The sequence below is a fragment of the Chanodichthys erythropterus genome, chromosome 6 (genome assembly GCF_024489055.1).
Source record: "Chanodichthys erythropterus isolate Z2021 chromosome 6, ASM2448905v1, whole genome shotgun sequence".
NCBI lineage: Eukaryota > Metazoa > Chordata > Actinopteri > Cypriniformes > Xenocyprididae > Chanodichthys > Chanodichthys erythropterus.
The window spans coordinates 33,485,502-33,498,415 of NC_090226.1; the positions used below are offsets into that span (position 1 = coordinate 33,485,502).

At 36.6% G+C, this 12,914-nt stretch overlaps 1 protein-coding gene across 6 annotated transcripts in view; it reads right to left on the bottom strand.

The window, feature by feature from the left end:
- The window catches only part of lrp1aa (low density lipoprotein receptor-related protein 1Aa), a 223,629-nt gene that overhangs the window by 127,105 nt on the left and 83,610 nt on the right, over window positions 1-12,914 (bottom strand). For all 6 annotated transcript variants that reach the window (XM_067388716.1, XM_067388715.1, XM_067388717.1 and 3 more), the window contains exons 5-6: window positions 12,201-12,329; window positions 11,796-12,053 (exon numbers count right to left, since the gene is read on the bottom strand). In XM_067388716.1, the coding sequence (XP_067244817.1) occupies window positions 11,796-12,053; window positions 12,201-12,329 (387 nt within the window). The remainder of the gene's footprint in view (window positions 1-11,795; window positions 12,054-12,200; window positions 12,330-12,914) is intronic.

The following is a 12,914-nucleotide window of genomic DNA, read 5'->3' on the forward strand; positions in this document are numbered from 1 at the left end:
GTCTGCTTACTGTCCTATCATAACAAAGGCAATTATTAAGAAAGTAAATATAAAAGAATGGTAAGCATGCACTCATTTATATGCAAATAAACACACTGGTGCCTGACTGGCACTGACTGTCCACGTACCAAACCATGCAGTTTTGTGGTTTGATGACTCTGTGATTCTATTTAAAAACAGTGCTAATAATAATACAGTGGTCCCACATCCATGTTTCTCTTTTTCACTTCTACAATGACGCTCTTTCTCTTTGAAACAGCTGAGTCAGGGGACTATCTGAAGGCATGTGCGCATGTTACACAATTTCCAAAAAAGTTGTTTTAACAGCTGCGATCGCTGTGGTTAACTGTGGATTCTTGCTCCTTTGCAGCCTCCAACCTCAATCTGACCTTAAAATGTCAGAAAACTCAATGTATCTGAACCTCTCCTCCTTTAACCCCAGATATTTTCAAGATCTTACTAATCATACTTTTAATGGGATGTTGCACATTTGATCACTAGAGTGGCTTTAAAAACGTGGCACAGGAAAGCATAGAAACCATGACTGTTGGGTAAAATGGTAAAGGAGGAGATGCAGGAAAATCCAGACAGATGGAGAGATAGAAGGCTCAGGGGAGGAGACAGAGACAGTGTTGGCCTCTCTTGTTTCTACAAAGGAAAGTTGGCCATTGTGCAAGGGCCAGACGTTTACCGGAATCAAGGGCTGTATCCCCAAAGGTGTTGTTTATTTAAGAGCCGAGTCCCTGCCTAAACTTTTCCAGCTGCCCGGACTGAAAGCCAGTGATTAAAAACACAGATCAAAAACACCAAAGATTGGAGAAAAGAGCAAGTGTACAAATGACGGTTGAGGTAGACGAATGGGTCTTAAAGCAGCTGCCGTCTGAACAATGCAAGAATAGAGGAACGCCACAGAGACAAACCACAGAAACAGTGGGCTGAGGAACCTGGCTTCAGTCTCATTGTAATTCCTAGTAAAATGGTAGGTCTCAGTGGAAGGAGGGTAAGAAATTCCATTTGTGACACAACCTTCCCTCTACACTGAAGGAAAACAAACACTCTTATTGCTCTAGCTCTTATTTCAGCTTCATATGAAAATACATTGAGCGTAACAAACAAAGGTCTGTATTTACATCTTTTATTTTATTAATAGTGGAGTTTGTTTAAAGCTGTTGCTCAAATGGCCTTGACATTTCAGGAATGAGTTCTCGAGTTCAAAACTAAAGGCAGCTGACAATATGACAAGTGGTCTGCCATTTTTTCACTCTCAATCTCTGTACTGACCAGCCAAGTTTACAGCTATTAAGTAAGTAATATTTCTGTCCACACCAAAAGCAAAATGCTCTGTGACAGTCACAGCCAGTCAGTCATATTTGATGCTTGGAGCGGGATTTTGGACCAATACGATTTCACTGTGGGCAGGACTACCCAGCATGACACAGCAGAAATAGAACCCAAACAACTGACAAAATATCCTGTCGCTCGTCGTGGTCACAGCTAGTAGTAGGATAAAAAACTCAATTAAGACTTGTTTCTTTATTGCATTACACGTATGCTGGTTCACCCGGAACGTGTTTTTGCAATTCACTGCACTGCTTTTTAATTGTTTTTCAGTGGTTCTCAAACTTTTTGACTCCAAGGCCCGCCTTAGTCCAAGAACATATCCGAAGTCCCTTCTAATCTAAAATGCATTTCTTTTGCAATAAATTTAAATTAAAAAATAAAACTTCTGTTTAATATTGAACATTTTAGCATTTAAATTCAGATTTCAAAGATTTCTGGGCCCCCCTGGAAGTTTGCCAAGTCCCCCTTGTGGGCCCTGATCCCTTGTTTGAGAATCACTGGCTCTAGATGGATGACTTTGACACAGTTGGATTCTACTGTTTGCGGTTTTGTACTTTTATAGGAAAAAAAAAACACTTTACGGACAAAGTTGCTTGGTCCAATTTTGATTCCACCCTCCGGCCCACTGTAAATACTACATTGCTTGGCATTTGTTATCAATAAATTACATTTTTTGTCATATTTATGAAACTTTGCAGGATATATGTACTGTAGTACCAATTTAAAAAAAAAAAAAAGCAATAAGCCCTATGCCTAACAACAGTGCTTCGCTATTGTAAAATCACTGTAAACCATGGATTGATGGGCTTATTGCTTTAACTAGACCCTGAACTTTGTGGCAGCGGATTGTCCGAATCCAGTCCCCTATTGTTTCTGTCTCTTGTCAAACAGACTTAAAGGGAAAATTCACCAAAAATTGACAATTCTGTCATTATTTACTTACCCTCAAGTTGTTGCAAACCTGTAGGAATTTCTTTCTTCTGCTGAACACAGAGAAGATATTTTGAAGAATATGGTTAACCAAACAGTGGATGGGGACAATTCACTTCCATAGCATGGAATAAAATTACTATGGAAGTCAATGGGGCAGATCAACTGATTGATTGCCGATATTCTTCAAAATATCTTCTCTGTGTTCAGCAGAAGAAGGAAACTGAGTAAATAATGACAGATTTTTCATTTCTGGGTGAACTATCGCTTTAACAAAAATAAAGGCAAAAAATGCTGACAAATACTAAATAACTGGTGGCTGCTCACCACTCTCAATAAATTAGAAGAAGAAGAAGCAAAAAATGTGAAGTGTTGTTAGCTTCATTTTTTACTCATGTTATGTCCCTATGATTGTACAATCAAATTTTAACCCACATGATCTTGATTTTGTCTGGGTTATCATCCCTAAAACCCATTCAGTTATTCACTGAAGGCAATTTCTCTGAAGACAAGGAGACACTAAAATGCATCACACTATATGTATAATAGCAGTTCAATAGCAGTTCACCTCTGCCAGTTAGGTCGGATTGCTTCCAATTGCAATAGAAGAACTTGACTCACACTGCACAGCAGCATAATGAACAGAAGTCTGACGTGAAAACTCTAGTCTGATCCAAAAGCCTGATAGTGTCAAAATGATAAAAGAAATTTGGTGTGAGATTTGGAATACTATAAAGATCACAAATGAGATTGGTCAAACAAGGCACAGATTGCCAGAGAAATAGGGTAATGGTTCGATAAAGAGAGATTAAAACCAAAACAATGCCCTGAATGTTGGCGGAGCCAGAAATGTGCGGTGGACGCGGTTGAGCGTGAGCCGATTCAAGCACATGACTGTTTAAGAGGCTTTCCGGAAACTTCTGTACCATGCAGACCGTATGTCAGAGAGCCGCTCCCTTTTCTGCTTTAACCCACATTACTTCATTGCACATCCTGTCTTTCCGCTATTTATGCTGAGACACACCAAATTAACGTGCAAGAAATGACTTTACTGGAATGCCACGACTCAATTACACTCACAGTCTCTGATGAACATGTGCATGACATTTTTGTCCATATTTTCCAAGACACTAAGAGACACATGCATTTATTTAAGAGATATCACAGTGATGACGTAAAGAGCGCAAACAGAGGTAGCGTAAGCATTACATCTCCACATGTACATGTCAGTTTTCTATGTTTTCATGATAAAGCTCCGGAGCCGCAGACGGATGGGGGTTGGGTCGCCTCATGTCAACCACAACGTCTGGAAAATGTTCCACAAAACAGAATATAAATATGCTGCAGCAAACCCCAGCAACCTACACAAACCACTCATAAAACACACACATAAACACAGACACATATGGACATATGGATAATGGTTTCCGGGAGAGTGCAGTCCACAGAGATGTTGTTTAATGGGGAGTGTCTGCATACTGTATCTCACTGGCTGAACTCAACCCGTCCCAGCAGATTCAGGCCACATATATGAGCACACGTGTGTTTCAGTGATTCAGAGAGCCAAAAGCACTGTCAAAAACAAAATGTGAAACTCTTTCCAATGGAACAACCAGTCACTTTCCACGAAAACAGTACACTTTGATGTTCCATGATTTCTTTTAAAGCATTAGAAGAACAAACTGAAGTACAGAATTCTTTTTTAATCCTTTTAGATATGTTTGATGAACTGATATTTAGCATAAAATTAACCTAGCATGAAATGCAGTGTTCATTTTGACAGCAAATTTTAATTTAGTTTTAGTCTTAAATGCCATTTATTTTTAGTTAATATTTTAGTCACCTGCATTGTTTTAGTCTAGTTTTAGTAGGCTAAATATCATAAGATTTTAGTCATCTAAAATCTAATAGGTCTAGTTAAATTATAATGCATCAATTAAGCATTTCTATAAAATTTCCAAACTCCTGAAGAAAACATCTATTAACCTGTTAATTAATGACATTAAGGTTTGAATATGCAATACAGACACAGATTTAACTGCTGTGACATATACCATGTCTTTATTTATCTTAAAATTAAATAAAACCATTTATAAAGGAACAAGAACATGGTCTATTCAATCCATGATATATGCATTCTTTATAACAACTTGCATACAACATTCTTAATTCTTTCAAGCAGACATATTTATTTGTATACATTAAATATAAATGAATCCTTATTAAAGCTATTAACATTATTCAGTGAAGAACATTGAGTGTTTTTCTCTATATCTTTTGTTGTTTGATTAACATCAACGACAGACAGTGGCAGGTTTATTAGACTGATGTCACTTTAAGGCAGAATGCACGGATCCAATACACTGATACACATCCGATATTGTGTTTGCGTTCACTTAAGACGTAACAGAATGTGAATACTCGCCAAAACCGACATCAGACATAATTTTGCATGTATTTGTCCGTTCATGTGTCAAAAGATGTGAAAGAGAACTCAATTCAGTACTTGTGCGCTGATGTATGAGAGACGGCTTTTTTTGTGTGCGCACAGAAAAATGGACAAAATTGAGCTCTCTTTACATGTCTTTTACTTTTTCACATTTATCCATAAATCTGATCTTCTCTTTCTCCCAGACGTTTATATTTGTGTTGTTTTATGAGACATGCAGCAAGTGTATGCAAACGTATGTTATGTCCCGCTGGGTAGATCAGCACGTTATAATTTAAATGTGTGCATATACCATGCAGGACATCATTCTGACTGGATCTATTCCCAAACATCCCTCCCTAACATTTTTGTCTCATTTTTATTCGTTGGCGAAAATGTCAATAGATTTTTGTCATTCCAATTTTTTTTTTCCAAAGTTTTTTTTAATTTTTTTTTACTAGATATCATCTCGCTTTTGTCAGTGAAAAAAAGTTGTTGATGAAAATTATGATGAAACTTATTCTTTTCGACTGAAGATAGAAAGACACGAAAATCTTGGATGCGAGTAAATTATCAAGAAATTTTAATTCTTAAGTGATCTAATCCTTTAACCCTCTGGGGTCTAAGGATTTTTGGGGCCCTGGAGAAGTTTTGACATGCCTTTTTGTGCTTTTTTCAGTTGTTCATAAACATATAAATGACAAAAGTGTCATTACACTGTATTCAGCACAAACTAGGCTACCATAATATGTGAGGAACATGTATGTACATGTTTGTGTTTTTGAAGGAATAATGTTTATGCGTGGTTATTGAAAAAACAAAAAAAACAGAAAGTCACTGAAATAAGGCCAAAAAAATATATAAAAATCTGTGTCCACACGACTTCTGGATATTGGAGGTTATACACTAGAGTTTTTGCTTCAAAATGATGTAAAATTATCCTGCCTACTCGTTCATATAAAACAATAGAGAGATTTAAATTCTAAGACATTTTTTGTCAAGAAACACAGTATGCGTGGAGGCGTAAATCGTCATGAATAATGCTGTGATTCGCACCTGAGAAGACAAAAGATTTGCATAATGAGCCGCATAATGAGCTCTTTCAGTCAGGCAGGCTGTGAAAAAACCCTCTGTGATCATGCTGATAAGAGGATTAAGTATTTGCCTATTAAAATACAAACAACGACTTCTCATTACAAAACAGTCTTGCTACATTTTGTGGTGCTCCATAGTTGATTTTTAATGTGAGAAAGTGTCCTGTTTGAATAGCCCCAACCTAAGTGTTAAAACTCAAAATATAGAAGTCATATTAATATTGCCATCTAACATTACATATTTACAGATATTAATCCCATCATTTGTGATTTCTGACTAGTGAGGTAAATTTTCTTCATGCATTAAAACGTCTGTTTCCATGAATTCTGCAATAGTATCTTTCAGTTTGTTGAAATAAAAAGAGAACACAGCGCTATCCTTCACTGTGTTAAAAATAAAAGAGAAGAAAAGAAGAAGAGTGGAAAACATCTGGTCGTCTCATCTGCATGTCACGCTGAGGTCATGAATCACGGCAAACACATTTCCTGTGTGACCCTTCCAGAGACCGCCAGCTAAAAGAGATCTGAACCTGGGTTCACGACTGTATTTCTACACGAACGCTTCAGGTTTATGAGCTCTCTGGAAAAGAATGTCATTTTAAAAAGATATCTTAAAAACTATATGGAAAATGGTGCAATAATATGCAATGAAAATACCAAATCATTTTAATGACACTATTTCAAGTTATTAAATTACTGTAAGAAAAGTTTTACCTCGAGACTCTAAATAGATTGTCGCTTTCACCCCTTCTTTATTATCCTCCCTTTAGTTTTTCTTCCTCACACACGCAGCAGGCAGCTTTATCTTTAACAGGCGACAGGAAGCCAATGATCTCTTTATCGCTTCCTAGTGAGGGCATAGTGCCGCAGTCAACCCTGTGACCTGTGACCCGTGAGTGTTTGTCTTAGAAACATGTTAAAACTGCCAAGAACCTGGAAATCACTGCAGCATTTAAACTAAGACAGGCCCGAAACACACTCTACGAAAGTATGAGAGAACACAAACACTCGTTCATGTCTGCATTCTTGCATAGAGTACGTTTATGGCCTAAATCTCCATCTGGACGGTTACTGAGTGCCAGCGTTGTTGTAAGACCCAAAATATGCACTCCAGGTTAACACAGACATTTCCTGTCTACACTACTGATCCAACTATAGAAGATGACCAAGAAAGCAGGGACAAAGAAAAAATAAGAGTAAAAGAATGTTTTTTGATTAATGCAATACACTTCTATACAGATGGATTTATTTTTTCACTAACAAGTTGCAATGCATTCTGGGATTGCAGGAAGTGCATTCAGGAAATGATTCACACTGGCTTGTCATGAACTGCATGCATTCTTTGATCGCTTTCAGTTATAAAACTCTCATGTTTAATGGCCTCTTATACTGTATGTCAACACATTTCACAAATCATGACCTCTTTAATGCCTCGAAAAAGTGTTTAAATGCTGTCACTGTGGTTTAAAAACAGCTCATCTCTCTCAAATCCTTGCAAATCTGTCAATCCCAGTTTCTGGTCATTTCCCAAACAATACACAAACTTGTTTTGTTTCCTTCCCTCTGAAATCTTTTAATCTTATTTCCCAGAATGCTTCTTTATTTCATTCATTCAACCTTTCATCTCTTTCATGAAAAATCAGAGGTGATCTTAAACCGGCATCTTATTCATTAAGCACATGAAATCCAGTTTAGACAGCAGCTAAATATGCTGAAGCAGCACTGCGCCATGCATGTCAATGATGCATTTATTGTACAATTAACAGCAGAATTGATCACTGTAGAGGGAATCTAAACAGCATATGCAAAAAAATGACACTATCAGAAGGCACAAAAGGAAAATATGAGATTTTTAACTTCCTGAAGATGATCACCAATGAACGGCTCTGTTCAGTGTTAGTAAAGATAAATGGTACTTTGTAAAGCTATAGCCTGATACTGAGGGAACGGTAGCGCTTTATTTTACAGTCCTGTTCCCGATTCCCCATTCCCCGTAATTGCAATAACTGGGTAATAACTAGGTACTAACCCTGAACCTACCCCTTAACCCATGCAGTTACCTTATAATACCCAGAACTTTCTTAGGTAAGTACATGTAAGTGCACGTATTGTAAAATAAAGTGCAACCGAGGGAACAGTTAACCCTGTAAAGACTGACATATGAAATAATATTTAGAAAAATAGAATTTTTTGGAATGGAACAATTTATTTAACCCTTAGACAAAATATATATAAAAAAGTTTGCATGTGCATTTTTTGTTAAATATCATATTTGGCTTTTATGGCTCATATAATATGATATAGTGAGAATATGGAGGGAAAAAAAACTGAGCAAAAATATACATTTTGGTGCAGATGCTTGCCAAAAACCAAGATGAAATTCTGATCTTCGCCTGTAATGTAATTTGATGAGATCTTTATAACAATACAGAAGACTATTTACATAAAATGCATATAAATATCAGTTGTTACGCTATATCTTCCAATAATATGTCTTAGTAAGATTATATTTAAATAATTTCTTACACTGTAAAAAAAAAAAAAAAAACGTAAAAAAACGGTAAAAGACTGCCAAACAAAAAAACGTAAAATTAAAGTAAAATATCTTAGTTCAAATAAAGTGCAAAAACAATAATTTTACAGAAATTTTTCATTTTTGTTTGCCAGTCATTTACCGTTTTTTTCAACAGTGTAGGTTTATGATTTATGACAAATGCCTGATGGATCATATAGATTTGAACAGAATTTTTCTAAACAAAATTGATCTTGAATTCATTCTTGAAATATTACTAAAGATATATAAAAGTTATTCTTACCACTTGCTTTATAAAAATCAGTAAAGATTTGGCATCAAAAAGACACGTGAACCAGGAGCTGAAGGTGGACGTTTTGATGTTGAATAATAATAATAATAATAATAATACATTTTATTTATAATGCGCTTTTCTGGAACCCAAAGCGCTACAAACAAATGAAATACAAAACTACATTAAATGTAATACAAGGTAGAAACTAAAAACCTAAAATAATCAACAGTAAAACACAATAGAATATTACTTACAGTCCATAAAAGCAATTTTAAAGAGATGAGTTTTTAACAGCTTCTTAAAACTGGCTAATGTGTGAGCATCTCTAACAGCAACGGGAAGCGCATTCCATAACCTGGGTGCAGCAACAGAAAAAGCTCTCTCCCCCATAGATTTTAATCTAGAGGGAGGCTGTTGAAGAGTAAGGGAGTCAGCAGACCGAAGGGAACGAGAAGGCGTGTAGCGGGTCACTAGGTCACAAATATAAGAAGGGGCTGTTCCATGTATAGCTTTGTATGTTAATGTGAGAGTTTTAAAAACAATACGTGACTGTACTGGAAGCCAATGCAAACTATGAAGCACACCTGTGATATGCTGACGTGATGGAGTATATGTGAGAACACGAGCTGCTGAATTTTGGATATACTGCAGACGTTTGATTGATTTAACAGGTAAACCAATGAATAGTGCATTACAGTAGTCAATCCTAGAAGTAACAAATGCATGAATAAGCCTTTCAGCTTGAAATTGAAATTTGTGCATCAATGTGACACAGCAGGCTTCAGGGTTAAAGAAGGGTTAAAGCCCTTCTGTTGAACATTAATATAAATATTGTTGGGAATATGGTGGTCCTCTAATGCCTACTGTGGTTACAACCCTGGTGAATATAACAATAAGTTCAACAGTAACCCATTGAGACATATGTTTCAGCAGGCATCATGGGTAAGACTCACACATACTGCTCTATAATTCTCACTCTGTTTCACTCTCCTTCTCTCGGTTTAGCAGGAAGAATGAAAGGACAAACTCTGCTCGTTTTATGTACTTTGAGCCTCAGCAATGTGAAGAGTCACTCTGCATGAGGACTGAACACACACACACACACCTTGAACTGCTGCCTTCATGCTAATGCTCAGACCGATGATTAATATTGTAAATATTTTCATTCAGTTGCAGACAATTGCTCAATGTTTTCACTCAAAACTATTTTACAGTACTTTGAACTTCATAAGGATGAGATTATAAGACAGAAAAACAATATTTAGAGGGATAGCTCACACAAAAATATCCTTCCAAAACCTTATGACTTTTTTCCATGAAACACCAAAGGAGGTTTAGCAGAACATTCACGCACTTCTGTTTCATCAAACTTCACGGCTCAAGTAGAGTCTGACCAGGTTTGACATCCATGACAACAAAATGTATCGTTTCTCACATGTCTTATAAATAAACGTAATGCATGTGATGTTCCTTACTTTGGATAAAAATCATCTAGTGAATGAATAAATATAACTGTAAAAGACATTGCGCTGCATACGTTAATGAGATCTGAGAGCTACGGCGGAGGGAAAGACTATCAGTGAATAACAACTTAAATAAATTCTGTCATCATTTCCACATCCTCATTCCAAACTCATAAGACTTCATCTTCGAAACTCAAATGAAGATATTTTTAATCAAACCTCCATTCCGGTGGTCCATTCAACCAAAACTTTCCAGCCTCAAAAAATATATAAAAGCATCAAAAGTAGCCCATATGAATCAAGCGGAACATCAAAAATGGTCAACGGCAGCCAAACTGTACGTGACGTGCAATATCAAATCTCATTGGTTCTGGTGTGTCAATCAAGCACGTTTGAGCTTTCGTTTACCATATTTGATGTGCTCTATGTACAGTACGTTTATATGTGAATTTATTATGTTTAGTGCATGTTTATTACTTTTACGATGTCTTTATGAACTTTTTTGGCACTTGAAAGGTTTGTTGGAATGGAAGGACAGAAATCTCTCACGTTTCATTGAAAACATTGTAACTTGTGTTGAACGAAAGCCTTACGGGTTTAGAACAACATCTGCTTGAGTAATTAATGACAGAACTTTCATTTCTGGGTGAACTCTAACCCTTTAAAGGATTAGTTCACTTTCAAATTAAAATTTCCTGATAATTTACTCACCCCCCTGTCATCCAAGATGTTCATGTCTTTCTTTCTTCAGTCGAAAAGAAATGAAGGTTTTTCAGTGCAGCTTCAAAGAGCTTTGAATGATCCCAGATGAGGAATAAGAGTCTTATCTAGAGAAACCATCGGCAATTTTCTAAAAAATAATTACATTTTATACATTTTAAACACAAATGCTCATCTTGAACTAGCTCTCTTCTTCTTCTTCTTCTCTATTAGAATTCCAGCAGTGTAGACACTTCTAAGTGTATTACTGCCCTCCACAGGTCAAAGTTTGAACTAACTGTTATATACTTGCACTGACATATTGTATATGACAATTTAGTTCAAACTTTGACCTGTGGAGGGCAGTAATACACTTCAAATAGAGAAGAAGAGGAGGAGAGCTAGTTCAAGATGAGCATTTATGGTTAAAATGTATTTTTTTTTTTTTTTTTTTAGAAAATGAGCGATGGTTTCTCTAGATAAGACCCTTATTCCTCATCTGGGATCATTTAAAGCCCTTTGAAGCTGCACTGAAACTGTAATTTTGACCGTTTGGAGGCCATTGAAGTCCACTATAATCCTGGAATGTTTTCATCAAAAACCTTCATTTCTTTTCGACTGAAGAAAGAAAGACATGAACATCTTGGATGACATGGGGGTGAGTAAATTATCAGGAAATTTTCATTTGAAAGTGAACTAATCCTTTAATTTTGTTGACAAATCTGTTTAAAGTCATATGGGTTTGGAAGAAAAAGCCTTTTGCTGTTCCTTTAAAGCTGAATGCAACAGTAATAATGATAAACATGCAGCGTGAGATGACTATGTTTTTAAAAAAAAACACCGTTTATGGCATAATTCAGAGCAGAAGTGATGAACATTTGACCTTACAGACCTTAAAGACAGTTTATTTGAATCATCACCAAATTATCTCAAAAACATAGTGTAAGCATCTTCATTAATTAGTCTGAACTTCCTCAATTATAACTGCGTAAAAGAGTGGTTTGCAATGTGAAATGACGTCAGCGTGACTTACGGTGTAAGCTGAGGGTGATGTTGATGGTTCTCTCATCTGTGAAGCTCTTGAGTCCTGTTATCTTAGCGCACTTCAGAAGTGTGCCCGCAGGGGAGTCGCCCACATTGATCCAGCACACCGTTTCCTGCGCGTACAGGAAGTCCATGGCTGTGGTCTGTTTTGTGCTTATGTGCGATGGGCTGCTGGAGCCGCTTAGAGACGTGATCTGGATGTTCTGAGAGTTCGCAATCACTAACACAGGGAGACGATCCACAGGCACTACGGCAACAGGAAGACATCTGTTTCATCTCAAATATAATAACAGTTCAGCCAATCATAATGAATTAAACTGCTGGCTGATTCGGATGCATGTATTTGAGGCGAACTTTTTTTTTTTTTATCTTATCTTTGTTATGTTTGTCTTACCGTTCTTGGCCTTGCAGGAGCGGTTGTCTGGTTGGACTAGATAACCTTCCACACAGGAGCAGGTGTACGAGCCGTCTGTGTTTGTGCACGTCTGACTGCAGGTGCCGTACACCGTACACTCATCAAAATCTGAACACACACAGACACAATAAAACAACATCAGTGTTTTTGTCTGGTTTTACAGTGGAATATCCAAGCATCCATAAAAAATGCCTTTCAGAGAAACTATATTATTTAAGATAACATCTTTCTTGGGTGATTATGAAAGCTTGATTCTGCCACCAAATAAAAAAAAATAATGTAAAAGATGATTGCGACTTTTCGCAATTCTGACTTTTTTTCTTGCAATGAGTTTATATCTCGCAATTCTGACTTATTTTCTCAGAATTGTAAGATATAAACTCACAATTGCAAGATATACCCCCGGTTTCACAGACAAGGCTTAAAAGTGTAATAGAATTGAAAAGTGAATTTACCTTGGCATAGTTGAATAACAAGAGTTCAGCACATGGAAATGACATACAGTGAGTCTCAAACTCCATTGTTTCCTCCTTCTTATGTAAATTTGATTTGTTTAAAAGACCTCCAAAAAACAGGCGAATCTCAACATAACACCGACTGTTACGTAACAGTCGGGATCATTAATATGTATGACCCCAATATTTGCATATGCCAGCCCATGTTCAAGGCATTAGACAAGGGCAGTAAGTATTA